Source organism: Poecilia reticulata, linkage group LG21 (genome assembly GCF_000633615.1).
Source record: "Poecilia reticulata strain Guanapo linkage group LG21, Guppy_female_1.0+MT, whole genome shotgun sequence".
NCBI lineage: Eukaryota > Metazoa > Chordata > Actinopteri > Cyprinodontiformes > Poeciliidae > Poecilia > Poecilia reticulata.
Window position 1 is genome coordinate 18,029,921 of NC_024351.1, and position 19,849 is coordinate 18,049,769.

A 19,849-nucleotide genomic window follows, 5' to 3' on the forward strand; every position below is an offset into this window, starting at 1 on the left:
TCAAGGATGACACCCAGACTCTTTACCTGAGGGGAGGGAGAAACGGGACAGTTATCAATTACAAGACTGAAGCTTTTGATTTTGGCCAGAGTAGATTTGGTACCAATGAGAAGAACCTCTGTTTTATCACTGTTAAGCTGAARCAGATTTGAGGAGAACCAGGATTTTATTTCAGTCAAGCAGTCAGTAAGCGAAGACGGTGGGAGGTTGGAGGCGGGGTTACTGGAAACATAGAGCTGGGTGTCATCCGCATAACAGTGGAAATCAATGCCATACTTGCGAAAAATATCAATGAATGTGGTGGATTAAGACAAAGTATTGCGTAATCATTGCAGTGGAAGGGTAAATGGTTTATTAATAAAATGTAAACAGCAGCTTTCAAGTCTTAGATACACTGCCCGATGGATATAGGTCTGGACTTTGACTAGGCCACTCTAACAATATGCTTCTGTTGGTAGTGAACCTCTGCTTAGGCCTCGAGTCTTTTGGAGCCTTTAACAGGATTTCCTGCTTGAGTTTCCTGTTTTCATCTTCCGACAGGGAGGGCTGGGCACAGATTTGTTGCTTAAGCCTGTTACTGTAAGCAACAAATCAATGAATTGCGTGATAAATCAAAACGAGTTCAGACATTTCTATTTGCATGATTGACTGATTTTCTCTTTTCTCTCGGCCTCTTTTCACTAAAAACTGGATGGCCAAAGTCTTCGGTTGGGGCTTTGGTCTCAGCCTTGTTTTTGAGGGACGATGAAGACTTCATGATTTGTTTTACTTGTTGTTTTAGTTGGCATATCTAAAATGTCTTCTAGCTCCTGTGTTTGTTAGAATTGAAAGTTTATTGATATTTGAAAATGTGTTCTTGCCTTACTATGCCTTTGCAGTTTCGTTACTTGAAAATTGTCTCATAACAATATTATCGTTTATCGCAATAACTCCTGGGGCAATTTATCGTCAGGGAAAATTTGTGATTGTGACAGTAACGGGTTTCTCGGCTGCTTCTTAGATTAGTTCTCCACCACTTTCTCCCTGGCTCCTGCGCTGCGTTCGTTCTCTGATGTTCTCTACCAAAACCTGCGAGGTCTTCACAGAACTGCTGGATCCATCAGATGAGTTTTCAAGGAAGCTATGGCATGTGTGGTGTCGAAGAACAAAAAATAGGAGAACACACGTACCTTTTTCTAGACATCATGTTGGCCCAAACCCTGATAAAATACGTCACAGTTTGTGCTTGTAAGGTGACAACATGTGAAAACGGTTCCAGGGTTGTGAAAACTTTTGCGAGCCCCGGTGCTCAACACCAGCGATATGCACAGATAGACACTAGGTGGTGCTAGAGCACCTTCCTCTTTTTCTTCTGGACAAAAAATTTGCCCTTTTGAAACCATTTCTTTTCATTTTTCATTTTTTACAGTGTACATTTTATGGCCAAGGTAGAAATTGTGGACTTAATGGCCCATATTTCCAGTACCACACATTTTTGTTATTTTGTACGACAAGAATGTATTTCCTTGTTTTGAGTTGATTGTTTTGTTGTCCTCAGGTGGGCATTCTTAAGCATCTGCATCAGACAGAATATGACTGCTGATCTGAAATAGGTTATATATGGATGATGTTCAAGTTGTGCCTGTAATTAATCTCACACAACTAAAGCGGCTCCATATCTTCACCTAGCGACAAAAACAACTTTTGGCAAAAGTCATTTTTCACCAAAAGTGATTTTCGTTTTTGTCTGATTCTTCGTCTTTTTTTTTCGAAAAAATTCAAAAGAAATAAGAAAAAAGAAAGAAAAAAGAAAAAAGAGGTGATAATTATTGCTATTATTTTCCATAATCATCTTTGGCAAAAAAAAAGAAAAAAAAACACTTAGGCCATTATTTTAGGAAGGTGGCATTGTGGTTCCTTTTTTCCACTTGCACACCTGCCCCCCGAATCGTCTGTTTACGCCACTGCTCTTGTACCACTGAGAGATTCTCCATTAAATCAAGCAAGTCTATGAAAGCGCTTTTACAAAACCTATAATGTCTACATTTAATGAGAGCTGCCAGTCCAAGTTATGTCATATGAAACTGACCACAATACCTTAAAAAAAAGAGGGAAAAAATGAATTGATATGAAAATTGGACTGTCAGGACCATGGACAGCAACCAAACACATAAACAAAAGGCTTCTTTGTCCAAACCCTTCGCTTCTTGTCAGCATTTCAAACTGCACGTCAAAAACAGCAAACTCAGAGCATGAGGCTGAATAAGTTGCAACTTAACTCCAAACGTTTATGCAACATTCTTAATGCATGACATTCCACACAGGCAATGAATTGTAAAAATAATAATAATAATAATAATAATAATAATAATAATAATAATAATAATAATAATAATAATAATAATAATAATAATAATAATAATAATCATCATCATTTTGGCTAGGAGTCCAATTTTTTACATTATTGTTTTGTTTTTTTTACTTTATCAGTGAGTTAATTACAAAAGTAATGAACCGGCATTTCACTCACAGCTTAATGTAACGACACGCAGCCATGAGTGACATTGGGGTTTTTATTTTTTCTTCTTTTTTTTAGGGGGAAACCCACCATATACTTAAAAAAAGAGAGAGAGATGCCAGCCATTGTGTATGGTTCTGCTTTAAACATCCATCTTCTGCGGCACCAGGGATCAGAACCCGTGTTAGATTCAAGGTTTTATGGTTGGAAAGAAAGTAAAAAAAATAAAATAAAAGTAAATAAATAAATAAATAAAAAAATAGCTGCCTGTTTCCTGCTGTGCGAAGCGATGATTTACAACTCTGGATGATAAAGTAAGCATCCGCCCGACGTGCATGGACGTGTGAGGGCTGCCGAGGTTCCAGATCCAGAAATATCCTACTTGAGGATGTGAGCGTAACCGTGCAGTGAGCGCGGGTCACCGCAGTGAGGTTATGTATGTTGGAAGGCAGCACAGAGAGGGGAAGATGAAGAAGAAGAAAAAACCCCGTCCTGGCTGGCTCATTGGCTGGTATCAGTACCTGACATCATCCTCTCACATAATTAGCACAGTGTCCACATCCTTCTCCAGTGACCAGGGATTATTTCATGTGGTTCACAACTGGAACTGAAGCCCCGACCAGTAAATCCAAGCAAGACTTTTTCTTTAAAAAAAAAAAAAAAAAAAAAAAAAAAACTACATCTGGGCTCTGCAAGTCTGCAAGACATGATTGCTGCTCTCTGGAGCAATTATTCTCAAGAAAGCGCTCCGATATGTTTATTGTTATCGTCTTTTTTTTTTTTTTTTTTAGTATTTTAATTTTTTGGTCTGATTGTTTAAATGTTATTATGCGAATGGAACGAACACATGGCTTAAGCTCAAACTAGCAGGCCTCTTTTTTTCTCAACAGCCAAAAAAAAAAAAAAAAAAAATCCGCTCTGGTGAAGTCGTCAGTCTTTAGCCGAAACCGCAGGCGCGCGCCGGGCAGATCAATAATCCCCATCAAGCTTCACCACAAAGCCACTCAAACGTCTGAAGATGGAGGTTGGCGGAGGGGCTGGAGGACCTACCGAGAACCCGATACTCTCTGAGATGCTCTCTGTCTCACTGGAGGAGACGACGACACGTCTTGTGCAGCTCGTGTCTTTCTTTTTAAACATCCTGCGTCCTGATTAGACTCTTCCTCCTCCCACGCGCACAGGTTGAAGCTGATCCCAGGGAGCTGGTGGTGGCTGATGGGGGATGTCAGAGGACAGACGGTCTTACTAAAGGAAAACACAGAATAACCGGAGACCGGCCGGGGGATTGAACCCGGAAACTCAGAAAGGAAAAACTGAGTTGACTCTGTGCTCGCTTTAGTAGTCTCGCTGTGTACTTCTTTTTTCTTAGCCTGGGGTTTTATTTCATAATTCTGAGCTCATTTGACAAATAATTAAAATAATAATAATAAAAAAAATCAACACAAGCCAGTATTTTTGAAAGAATAAAATAAAACAAGTATATATTATGTTTAATCCTTCACCCCTCCAAAAGAGAAAATAATTTTCATATTAACTGACATAATAAAACGTATCAATTAAAAGCATATCTTTAAAAAAAAAAAAGTTCAGTCATTTGAATAGAAGCCAACACAATTGCATTGAATTGAGTGAAAGAAATTCAGTCTAATGGACTGAAATGAATTGAATCACACTAAAATTTAGTGAAATGAACTGATTTGAACTGAACTGAATTTTGTTGAACTGAACTCAATTGACAGGTGCAAATCTGTTGCATTGTATAGTGCCTTGCAAAAGTATTCACACCCTCAGTTATTTTATTGTAGTTTTAATGTGAAAGTCAAAATCACATCAATGCATAATTGTGAAGTGGAGTGAAAAGAATAAATAGTTTTCAAAAGTTTTTACGTACAGAAATCTGGAAAGTGTGGTGTGCATTTCGCCACCAGCTGAAACCTTTTGTGGTGTATGACTTTACAAAATTTATAGAGTATCTCTCAACAGGAATTCTCAGATTAACTGTTAAGCTCAATATTATTGGTTTATTATACTTAAAGTTATTTTCATTCAAAGCAGAAATTTTTCACTAATGTGGCACATCGGCCACATTAACATAATACTTTATGTAAATTTATATTGTTTTGTAACTTATATGTTCTTTACTGTGTTTTTTGGATTTAGAGCACAAAGATTAGTTCATTTTGGTTATAAAACAGATTATGCCGTTATTCATCACCTGTAATTGTTTTGGCAACGGTATCAGTAATTCGCCAGTAGGGGTCAGTGTCGCTTCATCAATGATGAAGAGGTCAAGGGAGAAACGGCGCTCTCAGGGAAATATCGCAGAGAAGACCGTTTTTAAGATCATAGATATAAGAGTAGACCCCGCATTGGCTGCTCCGGCGCAGGAAATATGGCGGCCATCTTGGAGCGGTACTCCCTCCTACTCTGCTCAGTCAAAACAGCAGAAGATGCCTCAGCACTGAGGGATATTGTTGTTCGGATCGATGGATTATTGATGTGAGGGCTCCACAGACAACATTTCACAAGTAAGATGGACATATTATTGTGTATATTTTGTGATTAGAATATTACTTTACTGTATTTATGTCCACCGGCGAGATACCAGCTAATATTAGCTACAGTGCTTGGTGTAATACGGGTTCAGCCCCGCTATGAAGGCTAACTGAGATTCTGTAAATCTAAAAAAATTTATTATTCTCTAACATTGACTTAGATTATCTGACACAAGAGCCTACATTTGAAATGAAACAATGTAACATATATTATAAAACGTATATTACGTGTTATAACATTCACCAGCAAAGTTTACACAGGTGGTAAAGACTATTATTTATATGTAATTCTTTCACTCTGTCGAAAGTAAGATACATCCCAAATCTTCCTTTTTGTTTTGAAGGTTTTATAAAGACACGATATGAGGAAGAAGAGAGAGATATCTATAAAGAGAGACGGATTCACTGCAGCACGAAGTTTGGACTCAATCTCAGGTGCGGAATCACTCTGAAGCTAGAACTCGTCGGCTGGGAAACATAGATATATATCTATATATGTATGGATGTATATACATCCATACATATAAACATGTATCCAATATATATTATTCAGTATTAATCATTATTTATTTGTCATTATTAATCATTATTTAATTGTGTTTGTATAGTTATATAAATATGTATTGATCTTACTAAATAATTTATTAAATAAATTATGAACGGCTGTGTGCTTTGTAATATGCTCATCATACACCAATATCAGAATATTCCATTCCTATTCTATTGTTATGGTCACTAAGCATATTTAAATATGCTGAACTATGTATTAAAAACATTCATAAAAAATACAATAGTTCATAAATGTAGCTTTGATAGATGTTTGAATATGGTTTCCAGTAACAAAAAAGCGTGTTATGATTGATTAAATGTGCTGATACGTCATTGTGCTGCTAAACACACAACCTGAGTGGAGTGGTGGACCGCTCCAAGATGGCCGCCCTAAATCTCGTCAGAGACAATAGGCGAGAGCGGTCCATGAGGCGTCTATCCTTATATTATGTCTATGTCTAAGATGGCCATGAGCACTGTTTAGCGACCATACCACACTAAACTAAGCTATTTTGAGTTGCAGGTAAGCTGGTGATATTAATGACGTTATATTGTGTTATATTATTGGGTTCTGTGAAGCATAAGGTACCTATTGAGTTCTGTATGAGTTTCAGTTATCAGCTACTTTTACTTTGTGCACCGCCGCCGCCATTACCGTGTTCGGAACGTGGGGGAATAACAACAAATGTGTTTATGTAGATGAAGAGATTCGCCTCCTGTCGGAATCGAAAGGTGGTACCAAAAATAAAAGCCAAAATTATCTTAATGCTTCTTAATAATCAGTAACTAAAAAATAAATAAATGTAATGGCATTTTATCAATGACACTCTTCTTTATGGTTACTGACGGACTATTTCATGTCTCCACTTGTATTTATGATGATTTAAATCTCTGGTGGGGATAGAAAGGTTCCATACAGTTATCATTATCTCACTACAAATTATCTGTCAGATTGAGGTTGGTCCAAATCTGTAAAATTACGTCAGAAGAAACGTGTTGGCAAAATTTAAAGATTACCATAAACCTAAATCTGCCAGATTAATTAAAGGGTTTGTGCTTAGTGGTTGGTCTGGACTTTGACTGGGCAATTGTAACATCTGCTTTGATTTAAACCATTCTATTGGATTTCTGGTTATGAATTTGGGGTCACTATCCTCACAGAAGATGAACCTGGTCCAAACTCATGCCTTTTGTAACTAGGAACATCAAATATTGGATCTCATATCTTGTAATTTACTTCAAAGAGTTGTTGTAGATGCTGATGGCTGTGGACTAATTTATTTGTGGCGATGCTAGCTTGTACAGTTTTGCTTTAAATGCTCTGTAAACTTTGTGTGCTTGGAAAGTATTTTCTTGTAAAAGCAATTTTTAATCTCAATGACATTTTCCTAGTGAAATAAAGGTTAATAATATTAATAATAATAAAGTGGTTGTAACAAGAAAAAATGTGAAATATTTCAAGAGGGTGTGAATACTTTTAGAAGGCAGTGTAAATAAGAGATAATTTTCAATCAACTTTTTTAAAAAAACATTTTTTTCTTGATAGCACGACAATATTTTTAGTGCATGTAAACTCCATTCAAATGGGTGTAAGAAACATCTGCTCCAGGTGCAATAGCTGAAACAACCAGCTCTGAGATCCGACTTGCTCTTCTGGCGGGTTAAGCAGCTGTACTTCTGCAACTATAAGTCTGGCTTTTAATTGGATCACAGGGTTGTTTCTGGTGGGTCTTCAAATGTCAGGCACGCCAGTTTGTTTTAATCAGCAGAGGTCTCAAAGCGGGAGTCCGTTTACACAATTTATGCTCGAGTTGAAAAGGTTTACTAAATGTAGCCATAAAAGTGCAGTGTGTGACTCCCTGTCAGCCCATACGGTGGCCAAGCCAAGGCCAGCAACTGGTCGATCCACTTGGGAGTGTAATAACAGATTAATGTGGCTTGCCAGGCCCCAACGACCAGACGTGTTTGACGTTAATGCTCCACTGTATATTATCCAGCCTGGAGAAATGTTGAATGTGAGCGATGGGATCCAAGGACAGCGATGTTTAGGTACTAATTACCAAACAGCAAGGCACAAGTCTTGCTCCATATTTCCTTACCCCTGTGGAAACACTCGGCAGGCTCCATTTATTTTCTTTGACTGTTGTTTCTGGCACGCCGGCGTCTCGGTAAACACCGCTCGCCCACCATTGTAAATCCGACAGGCGCAGATCTTTCAAGTTTTAGACTCCTTTGAGGAAAAATGGAGACGGATCGGATGGCGGCGCTCGGCTTTTCCGTCTTAATGAGAGAGTGGAGAAGAAGGATGGCGTTTGATCCCTGGCATGGAAGCCTCTATTTAAGCCTGTCAGCGGTCATCACTCTCTCTCTGTTATGGATAGAGAAACAAACCTGCACCGCTGGATTTGATCAGCTCAGTCGGTCGGGCGTGCTTAACCCTTTGCAGCACGTTCGCGATCGCCCCGGGAGACCCTCTCGTCTCGGTGACAACCTCGTGATCGCCATGCAAGAAAGGAAAAGAAAAGAAAAGAAAAGGCAGAAGCAGATCTGTGAAAATATTGATTTATTTGCAGAGCTTCGCTGTGAGCAACTCTCTCAGTCATCAAGCTCCGGTTTCACATCATGTGTTTGTCCAAACCATACAAAAGCCTTATGGCTCTTCGAGGAAGTCTCGCTATAGTCGCAAACGTTACAGCAAGCCAAAAACAGCAAGCCCCCAAGACAAGTTTCCTCTCTCCTCTACGTGGACACTGAGACTCCTAAACCTGAACTTTTTAAGCAGTGGATGTTGATGGACTCATCAGAGTGTGGAGCTGCAGGGCAGGGCTGCTGACCAGTACGGAACTGGTCTGGAAGATGGTTTTCATCGCGCCACTAATGGCTCTACCTAATCAGACCTGATTGGGCCGCTGAATAAATAGTACCTCCATTTATAATATCATGAGGTAACTCGAGACAAAATCAATACCTGAAGTGGATTTTTAACAAGTGAGGGGGGGGGAACTACAAGCTTTAACTCCTTGCTGCAATGCATTTAATCTCAATGAGTCCATCAATCACAATGGCTTGTGTTTCATATTTTTTCTTTTTTTTTTTTTTTTTATTCAACAAAAGGCACTACATTTTTAATTTTGTTCTCTAAAAACCCTGACGTGGGCAAGTTTGTTCATTAGATGTCATTAAATCTTTCAAGAGTAGGATGGGAATCTCAAGACACTCATAAGCTAAAATAAAAACAAACCCCAAGAATTAATGAAGCAACTCTGAAGGAAAAAAAAAAAAAAAAGGAATGACGGACGATTGAAAACTGAGAATTGGAGCTGTCGCATTCAGAAAGCTTTGGGCGTTAATCATCCATCACAGATGAAACAAGGTGTCTCTCCCCGGGTGCCGGAGCTCGATAATAAACACAGGAGTCAGGCTAGACTTCTGTGGGCTCGGGAATAAATAAAGCCAACAACCTTGACATCGGCAGCTAGTAAAATGTTTTGGCCGTGCTGTGGAGGACGTATGAAAGAGGGCTTTGTCTTACGAGGAACGTATAAGGACAGACACAATCACGTTTGAGTGAAAAGAGTTTTGTCAGAAGTTTCACAGCAGAGCCGACTAAAAGCTGGCTTCGGGTCAAGCTAAATAGGGTTCGATTTATCTTCTGCTCCGCTTCTGTTTTTCCATGTCTGCCGATGTGATTGAAATACCGTTTAAGTACAGGGAGCGCTGAATTATTGCAATCCATCACATCTGGAGCTGAAAAAGACAAAGATCTTATGTTTCTGCAGAGTGTCGCACGAAGAATATGCTGAGTAGTGTAAATTTTGTTTTTCTCTTTGCTTATGGATGTTGTGTGTGTTGCTAGTTTATTGCGTTGGCGTTCAGAATGGGGGTTGGTGAGCTATTTGGCCAGTCTCCTCGCCACGTCCCTGTAGGCGTTCTCGATCTCGGCGTCTGCGGCGCAGGTGTTGGTGAACTCTTCGCGCGAGCCAGCGTTTTCCAGATACCGCCACACGCCTGTCATTTCTGACGGGATATCATAGTTGCGGTACTTCTTCGCAACAATCTAGGACGAAAACAAAGCGTTGTTAGTAGCTAGCCATTTCTTTAGTCCTTAACTTTTTTAAGGTTATATTTAGAAACCACATTTTAATTTAGTATGTTCAGTTGACACCAAATATTCACATAAACAACATAAAAAGACATTTAAACAGTCCTTTAAACTGACTTGATCAAACATTTTGGGTATCCTTCCACAAGATCAATTGCTGACATTTTGACCCAGGTTTGCAGATTTGTTGCTTACACACACCTTTTTATCTCTACCTCTAAATTGCCTTTGTGACCAACATCAAGGCCGTAATGTGCGCAAGCCTTGGTATTGAGATGTGAGCCCAATTTTGTTTTTCTTTTTGGAATAATGTTCTTTTCTCATAATACCTTCTGTTTTGTTTCTTATTCTTCAAGTGTAACAACAGTCAACTTCAAATTTAGTCTCATTAGACCACAGGAAACATCTTTTTAAGGTTTTTGTCCTCAAGTGATATTCAAACTGTTAATTTTATGCTGCTTATGGAACAATGGCTTCTTCCTCACTGAGTGGGCTTACAGCGTGTGTGTGTTTCACTATGACTAACTTCAGCCAGCATTTTTTTGTCAGTCCATTGCTTTTGTTCTACGGCTCATTTGCACATTTCACACTAAAGCACACTCATGTCTGTGAACCCATCTCCTTCCCAAACAGTATGGTGGCTAAACATTCTTCTAGTGATGATATTTGTATTTAATTGTTCAAACAGATGAGGGTGATGTATTCGGACATTTGTTAAATTTATCCAAGGATGAGCCTGACTTGTTGAGGTACAAAATTAACATGGCTATAACATTTTAAAAAATCAACTTATAATACATTCTTACTGTTATTATCTGGTGTGTTTTTTTGTTTTGTTTTTTCCTGTTTAAACTTTGTTTTTGGCAAAGTAAGCTTTTCAACCTATAACGACAGAATGGCAGAAATTCAAAAAGCATGTTTTGTACTTTTTTAACACTGAAAAGGTTATAATTTTTATATTCTATTTTTGTATAATAAGTTATGACTTGGCCGTGCAACAGGTCATACAACTAAACCCATCTTTTCTTCTGTAAGCATTTTTGCACCGGTCATCTAGTAACATCAAGTTCCACATCCTGAAATCTGTGGAACTTACTTTACTTCCACACTTTTGTCTTGTAGTGTACATGTCTCTAATAAAGTGGCCAGCATTCCAAAGAGATTATTTGCCATAAACCTTCACATCCTCCAATCTTGTGAAACTACACTCTAAACTGAGAATAAAATTGCAAATTTTTTTACATCGTTAATGTGAGATCACACTACCCCAATAAAAGATTTATTTGTTGAGTGTGAAGTGTGTTTATGTATGTTCAAATTTAAATTCATAACAAGAATAGTGTCATACTTTTAAAAATGTACACACTATTGTACTGAATACTAGCTGTACACGCAGGAAAAGCACTTCAACTGTTCCCATTATCTGCCTCAGTTCCAGGTCATTTAGAAACCTTAAACCTACCTTCACTATATGCAGCTTGGGCAGCAGGTTGCAGTCTGCCAGGGTGAGTTCATTACCATCCAGGAACAGCCGTTTGGAGGCTTTTTCTTCCTCCCTGCTGTTTGCGTCGATCTCTTCAGGCAGGGGGCTCGTGAGGTAATCATCAAGCTTCTTCAGGGCTTTGGTTAGACCTTTCTCTAGAGCTGAAATGCACAAATCAAAAACACTCATTGTCACGCACGCTGATGAGTTAATGCATCTTAAAGGTTGTTGAGTGTGTAACAAAAATCCGCACTAGATGGCAGCAAAGTAAATGAGAGGATCTAAGTTAAAGCCTGAAAAGTTGAGCTTTGCTGCGCTCTAGTGGCGAAACATAATAACTGCTGTTTTAACTGTAAAGCTGCAGATGTAAATGCATATGTACAGGTTTAAGGCAGAGAATGAGCTCCCTACCGACATTGGCCTCGGCTTTAGTGTTCTTGATGAAGGCTGAGAACTTGGCGAAGATGTCGTTTCCAGCTGTATTGGACTCTCTGTGCCTGGCAGCCAGTTTGGGATACCTGAATGGGTATTGGGAGTGGGCCGGAAGGTACAGTCAGACCAAAGCATCTGGATGGAATTAACACCTGGACTGGAGCTTAGCACCGAATTTAAAACACGTTACAGAACCGCACTGAACTGGCATCCCACCTCGTTTGGCGTTCGCACACTAGGGTCCATTTAAAACGTAAAAAACTTTACAGGCAATAAAAGAAGAATTAGGTAATCTGGCATTCTCAGTCTGACTTTGAAGACATTTTAAGAGACATTAATAGAACCCAATAAACCCATCTTAGCTTTGGTTAAATATCATTAAACATGTGGGATAGAGCTTTAAATATGGATAGTTGAGATTTCTAGTCACTGGATTTAATGGTATCTACGGCATATAAACATCAACAGAACCCCAAAATAACAGTTTTATCAGAAAATGTCAGCTTTCATCAAAGCTAGCCATCCCTTACTCGACTAAACAGCTTCCTGCTCCTTCAAAAACAACACAAAGTTGTCATAAATCCAACCAAAAGCAGGCGTGTGCAGTCTGATAAAACACACATGGTGTTGTAAAGCTTTCCATGTGAATTACTTTGGAGGGGAGAGAACTTCCTCCAGAAACTCCTCGATCTTGTTGATGTCGGTCCTGACGTCACCGTCAAAGGTTAGGAAAGGGGGGTGCGTCCCCGGAGCTAGCTTCTGCAGATCTTCTGGCTTTCTGCAGAGGACACAGGGACAACAAGCCGTCACATAAAAACCGATAGTAGCACAAAGTGCACAGCGAGCAGCTCTTTCTTCACCTCTTGAGGTCAACAGTTGTGACATTGAAGACCACTCCTTTGAGCCAGAGGATCATGAAGAGACGCTGGGAAAAAGGACAGTTGCCGATGCTTTCTCCATCACTTCCTGCCTGCATACAGACACAATGTACAATAAGGTCAGTCAGGCTGGTGGATTACATTTGAAGATGAAACCAGATGTTTAAATTTCTTTCTATGTTTTTAGCTAGTTACAATGGCTTCAACACTTCGTGACTTGGTTCAAACATTTTTTATTTTGACCCACAAGCCTCTCACAATAGTCTGCTGGAATATGTACGTACCAACATGAACTACATACAGCTTCTACTCCAGAACTTAAGTAGAATACCTTGTGAAGATGTAAGTTGGTAAAAGTGTCATTATCTAACGTGAAACAAGTTCTATACTGTCTTGGGTCCAAAGGCCACTCAGTCAGAAAGAAGAACTCCAACAGAAACATGGAAAAAATATATTAGAGATTGCAAATGGACACAGGGAAATTGACCTTGATTCTTGGAGACCTCTTTTTTGTGGTCTTGATGATTATTAATAGATTTGAAGCAAAAAGGGAGAAACTTGCAAAACCAAGAATACCATCCTAACTAACTGTGAAGCACAGGGGTGGCAGCATCGTGTTGTGTGGGCACCTGGCCACAGAAAGGATTGGAGTACTACACAAAAAAGATGTCAGGGGAAGAACATTGTGTGAAAATATGAAAATATCATCTCAAGGCATCAGCCAGGTGGTTAAAACGTGGGTACAAAGAGGTCTTCCAAATCGACTGTGACTTTGGCCATACAGCCCAATTTAAAAAATTTAAACTCAATGTTTTGAGGGGGACCATCACAAAGTTCTGATCTCAATCAAAATTTGAGGGTAGAAAAGGTTGTGTGAGTTTCATGCAGAAGATTAATGAAATAGAGCAACCCGGATTGGCAGAATTTCAATGAGGGGAATAGTACTATGACAAGCTATCTACATTTATACCGCTCATATAGAATTAATCAAATGGTAAACATATATCAGCTAATAAGAGATCTTTACATTGTAATGTTCTAGAGATTAGACGTAAAATGCATAAAAACCTGCAAAATGTCACGATGTACTCCAGCTATCAGACGAAAACATGTCAAACTTTTTGTAGATGTTTATCTTATATTTCTTAATCAGTCAAATGAGGAAGAGGCTGTCGTGTGTTGTCTTTTTGAGAGCAACATGGGAAGCATTTCCTCTCCATCTTCCATGTGTGTACATGCTGAGATATCCTGTGTCGGCATGCAGAGCACCATCACTGACACCTGATCCAGTGGATCGGTTGAATTGAACATATCGATTGCATCTCCAGGTTCACCGGCCGCTGGGGCACGTGGAGCAGGTTCTGATCGGCCGCCATGCAGAGAATAAGAGCAATGACCCCTGGGTTAGTGTTTGGAGCCGGTTTCCATCATTCAGCGCATTAATGATCTGGTAATTAAAGTTTCTTGAACCTTTGTTTTTAACCAAAAAGAGCACGATGTGTTTCAGAGACCTTGGAAAATGAATCCTACAGTTTATTTTTCTACTTTTCCACACACAAGTCAAAAGAGGAAAATACTATAAGAAACACAAGACAAAATTAGATAACATTTAATTTCCTGTCAATGGCAAGAACACAAAGTGTCGTCTGAAAAAAGTGTAGATTAAGATTATTATACCATGACCTTGTTAAACTATAAATGTTTTTGATATTTGTCCTGACCTGACCTTTATGTTTTGCAACAAGTTTATTGTATATTGGATAAAAATCTCCATAAAATACAAGTTTGCGGAAAGAAAATGAGGGAAAACTTCAGCAAGCCACTGTGCATCAGAAGAATGAGGCGTGTGCAGTGTTTACATACCTACATGTGCTTATATCTACACAGCACCGAGACCAGAAAACTGAAGCCCCAGGCTAAAAGCAGCTGAGTCAACTGGATGTTCAACAATCCATTGATGCTCTCAGGGCTGCCTGTGTGTATTGTTACGGCCGGGCTCGCTTGCATGGAGGTAACACAATACACATACAACAGATAATAGTCAATCAACATCTAGAAAGTGGCGGAAAATAGCCGTCATGTGGGAAGACCTGGTAGTTCGAGGAATGCGTGAAGCCAGTGAGTTGTCTGCTTATTTGAAGCTCATAAATGCAGCAGCTTTTTTGAAAACAGAACTTCAGTGGAGGTTTTATGAACTTAGCACAGTGGACCCTAATTCCTCCAAATGTTTCCAACATGACAATCACTAATTCCTGCATTTTATTTAGTCATTGCACGCAAAACAACTGCTGAGTGATGGATTTAACCCAGATGCTAGTTTTAACCCAATATTGAGTCATGACCCAGTTTGTTTGGTTGTAGAGAAAGAGTCTCACCGTTTTACAACTGTGCAACACTCTGACTTTACAGAGACTCTTCCACATGAATAAAAGTAAAATGGTAAAATGTTTCTGTTTAATAATGCAAATATAAGTTTGCCCTGTTGAGTTGCATTTACACTAAAAAAGGGGATTCTATGCTAACAATATTATTAGCCTGGCTTTTACCCATTGAGTAGTTAGCACATGCTAGTGCTAGCTAGCTATGTTATGTTGACCAAAGAATTGGTCATAAATTCAACATCGACAGGCCTGCGTACAATTTTATACAGCCAATGAAATATTATTTGACTTTTATCTAAAATTTTCAAATAAACAAAAAAATAAAATATACTAATGTTATTAAAAAGGGTTTATGGGTTTCTCTTTCAATCCAGTTCATGGGAAACTTAATGTGAATGTAGCACACTTCAACAGTCACTTTTCTGCTTATTATCTGTGATTGTTCTAAATAAATCCTAATTATGATAATGATATATCCATTGTCTTTGTCAGAATTATTATAAAAGTTAAAAGATGCATCTTTTAAACAGTTTTTTTAGAATATGCAATTATTAAACTTGGTTTAAAATTTTTGACCTTATGCCTGAATTGAATAGGCATTAGTGCAATACCTACTATGTTATGTTGATAGTAATCTACAAATTCTCCCTTGGTGTTCTTTAAACACTACTAACATTCTTCTTCTTCTTTTGGTTAGAAACACAACCTAACCCTTTTTCGTTAAATCAACATAACAAAAAAGGATTTCGACTGTGATTCAATTATCACAGTCCATTTTTTCCAGGTCCCTCTCTAGTTATCAAAAAATACAGAACCTGCCACTCCAGGGGTGCTTGTGTCTCAGTTTTCAGATTTATAACCAGGACATCCCAGGACAGCCCCCTGTCCATCTGGGTCACCTCTCACAGGGCACATGATGAACCGACTAATATTAGAATGACAGCTGCTATGGAAACTCTTTTCTCTAAACAGATTTATATGTAAGAATTTCCATTATCCTCTTGCAGATCAGGAATTATGGACCATAGTTGTTTAACGTAAGCTAGTGCAGGACAAAAATTACACAAGTTGCAAAGTTTGGATTTCTATAAACATATTTACTTTACTGAAACAAATCCATGATATAATTGGTGAAATATTTTCCCCATTTTCAGGCGATTATTGTCTAAAAAGAAGAAGAGCCGAATGATAAACTGACTTCTTCTATTTCCAATACCACTACATACAACATTAACATTTTGTAATGCTTTAGAGAAGCTACTTATATAACACATTTCCTCTTGAAGCCAAAGTTCTCCTTCGGTATTGGGAACCAGTGCAGGGGCCAGCATGAGCCTCCCAGCATCAGCAGCTTCAGAAACGCTGTCACGGTAATCCTGCTGCTGCTGAAACTCTACCTCCACTATTGGGTTACCTCAGCTTTCCGTATCACACCAGGGTCGCAGCGTTAACGGCTGAAATTCTGCTGCTGCGCTCACCCAAACTTCATCAAAAGGTCAGAAAATCCCCGACCCCGTTTCTCTGTCTTACCTTCACAAAAAGTTCTATGTCAGGTTCTCTGTCCTGGCTGTTTGTGGACATGCTGTCTTGCTCTTCGTTTGGTTTTTCCGTCCTTTTAAGTTTGTCTCGTCATTTGAGGTTTACATCCTCCATGGAAGACATCCTCTCTGGAAGGATTCCTTTACTCCAGGCGTGATCTCACTCTCTCTTCTTCTATTTTTTTTTTCTTCTCTCAACCTGAGCAGCTCTTTAATCCAAGGCCTTCCACCTCAGTTTGGTCCCTCTAAAAGTAAATTTCTCTAATCGTCGTGACAGTCCAGGTGCTGGGTATAAAGCCCCGCGCCCTGATTTAGATTCAGATGAAGAGCAGAGGCACGGCTCATCGACACAGAGTGCTGAACAGGTGTCAGGCCTTACCATACCAGGGGGTGGAGCCCCATCTCTCACTTCCATCCTCACCGGCAAAACCCCCCACAAATAAAGCACATCTTATCTCCTATTTTCAGAATCCATCTGTTTAGAAACCTCATATTTTTTTTTCTATTTCCACAGGGTTATTTAGTCTGATGGCTTTCATTTGTCAAAAAAAACAAAAAAAAAAAACAAGAAGGAAAAAAAAAGCCTGTGTTGATTTCTACATATTCAGGCAAAATTATCCCCCTCCCCCAACCTCCCAAAAAATAGTCATACTCATGCCACTTTGAATTTTCATGCCTGTCACTCTGTTGGTTATTTTTATTTTATTTCTTTTATTCCTCGAGCACAGGAGCGGCAGCATTCATATTTAATTCATGGTCCACATGCGTCTGCTCCGGCAGGTTTTATGTGATCACCAGCAGCAGCGGAGACAACTCCTCAGTGGCTCACTGATGTCTGATTTGGTCTCTGAAGGTGGGAAGTAGGAATAATTTGCATACAAACCGTATGGCGCTGCAAAAGGAACTGGGCTGCAACGTATCTGGCTTACAAGGTTCTGACAGATCTATCTGAGCTGGAAGAAAACAGTCCTGTCACCTTGGAAAGCATAAAACGAAAGACAGATGTGAAGGAAGTAGAATCTGAACCCTCTATTTATAGCACAGCTCCCTCTCCTGGCTGACACAAATGCACGCAGTACCACCCAGTTTATAGGAAGAGGAAGGTCTGAAACTCTGAAAATGATTCATTTCAGAAGGGAAATATTAAAAGGTCCCGAAATGAAGACTTATTTATATGGTGAACATGATACAAAATTATTGGAAAAGTTTTTTCTATTATCCAAATTAAGCCTTAGTTGATAGAAAGTATAACAGCATTTAGGTACATGTTCTGTTCAGCAGACCTAACGGGATTTTAAGGTCACTGCATGGAAACTGACAACTACCAAACAATGTTTGTGGAACATAGATTTACAGTTCAGGTAAAATAAATAATAATAATAATAATAATAATAATAATAATAATCGTCCTTCCAAGAATCTATAATAAATAATAAAACCTATTGTGACTTCTCAAAGTTGTAAAATTATGTCTCTGAAAGCATAAATATTTCAGTATGTTGGAGAACCAGAGCAGTAGCCGGAAACTGTTGTATTCTTTAACCCTTCACCATAGTCTTTACTTTCAGAGATTCATTTTAATCAGGGTGAGGTCTGGACTTTGACTGGGACTTTGCAAAACCTTGGTTCTGTTTTTCAGCGACTGCAGTAGATCTGTTTGTGGGTTTGGGATCATTGTCCTGTTCTACGGTCCGAATTTGTCAAAGTTTTGACTGTTGGACACTTGGTCTCATATTTGACTGCTGGATCTTCTTGGGGAAAAAAAAGACCGTCTTCCAGAAAGTTTTCCGTAGCGCCATATCTCTTCTGTCTTTTTCTGAACTATGACTGAAGAGTGGCAACTGCATTAAATAGGTTATTGGAAATTATCATCTTTCTCAGACTGACTGCAGTCATTTTTGCTTCTCTAAGGTCATAGCTGTAGTCTTACCATTTTGATATTACTATTATCCATGTCCATTATTAAAATTAGTTTTAAAAAAATAAGTTTTGTTTTTTTTAGCTTGACTTAAAAAACAAAAGCAAAATGGAATAAACATGTAGGGAAGAAAATACTTTTCACTAAGCCAACACTTGAATCTAAAGGAATGAGTTGATACTGAAATCTTTTCTTAGACTCTGTTGTCATTATTGCATGTTCTTTAGACAAAGGGAAGCTCAAAGCCTCACTTGTTGGGCTAATCATTCACCAGCAGAATCAAACAGTAACAGGTGTTTGTGTCTTTCCGGAGCCAAGGTGAAGGAGGCTGTTTAATGTTCTCTCTTGATTTAACCCCTTCTAGTAGCATTGTTCTTTCGAGTTTACACAAACCTCGTAAAAAGACACACCATGAACGCGTCAAAGCCCAGATGTGTCCACTGGAGAATCGTCTTCTCACTATTACCAAGAGAAATGGCTGCTGCGGAAATGTCTCTCAGATAACTTATAACCTCGGTTAAAGGGGATGAGTCACGCAACGTTGTCAGCACAAAAAAAAAAAACAGGCTATGTCCTAACTCTCCTCCCTAGTTTTATAGCGGAGCTGGGGTTAATTTATAGCAGCCGTTGATGATTAAACCGCTGGAAAAACCACACACGCATCTTGGAGTTTCTCAGACGGGAGGGCAACGGACAGTGGACCTCGTCAGTCTCCATGACAATTTATTGTTCGGTGATTATCATAATTGTGATATAACAACACCAACATATAACATTTACTGGCCAAAACCTGGCGCTTTTATCGAGCTCGTATTCTAAACGTTCGGTGTTGATAAACTCAGATAGGTGGGTCGTTACCACGGTGAACTATGATCACTGTTTATCATGATTCTGAGATAACTTGTAGTTCTGACCTGATGTCAGTTTGTGCCTTTATCAGCTGTCACTGTAAATGTGCTCGACAGCGCTATGTATATAAATGAGCTAAAGGTATATCCATCTCGACTTGCTTTTAACTCGGCTTATCAAAGTGAACTTTCAGCATGCTTTTTGGGGTGTTTTCAATTTTTATCTGAAACGGTTTACATTTTTATGAGGCGTTTTTCTTTTTATAGGCAGTAAATAGCAAACAGACGATAAACCAAGATTAGAGTCAATTTTGTTACACCAGGTGGATTAAAACTGTGAAAGACTTGGTTTAGGGATGCGCGTTCGCCTTCTGTCGGTGTTCACACCGAAAATTAGACCTTCTCCAATGAAACTTAGGGTACGTCAGTGTTGTGTATGATACACTAGGTCAAATAAAATAATATTCAAGCAGATAACTGGAGATAGCACATGGCAACGTTTATTCAGGAACGGGGAACTTCATCTTCCTCTTGTTACATGTTCAGCTCACATCTCATTGTGCACAGCAACAGCGCCACCAATGGCGATTTGTTATATTGCTTTTATCTTCACATTTACAACCAAACAGCCTCCAACACATAGGAGCATAATCATACCCAAAAATGTG

General features: G+C 39.0%; 1 protein-coding gene across 2 annotated transcripts in view; it reads right to left on the bottom strand.

Moving 5' to 3' along the window:
* Positions 1-8,147: 8,147 nt before the first annotated feature.
* Positions 8,148-19,849, bottom strand: part of clic5b (chloride intracellular channel 5b) — a 19,544-nt gene continuing 7,842 nt past the window's right edge. Inside the window, exons 1-6 of one of the 2 annotated variants that reach the window (XM_008398271.2) lie at positions 16,408-16,782; positions 12,479-12,588; positions 12,271-12,396; positions 11,598-11,704; positions 11,166-11,347; positions 8,148-9,658 (exon numbers count right to left, since the gene is read on the bottom strand). In XM_008398271.2, the coding sequence (XP_008396493.1) occupies positions 9,494-9,658; positions 11,166-11,347; positions 11,598-11,704; positions 12,271-12,396; positions 12,479-12,588; positions 16,408-16,458 (741 nt within the window). In that variant the 5' untranslated portion in view covers positions 16,459-16,782 and the 3' untranslated portion in view covers positions 8,148-9,493. Of the gene's footprint in view, positions 9,659-11,165; positions 11,348-11,597; positions 11,705-12,270; positions 12,397-12,478; positions 12,589-16,407; positions 16,783-19,849 lie in introns of those variants that run through there. The other variant, XM_017302054.1, reaches the window with a different exon arrangement.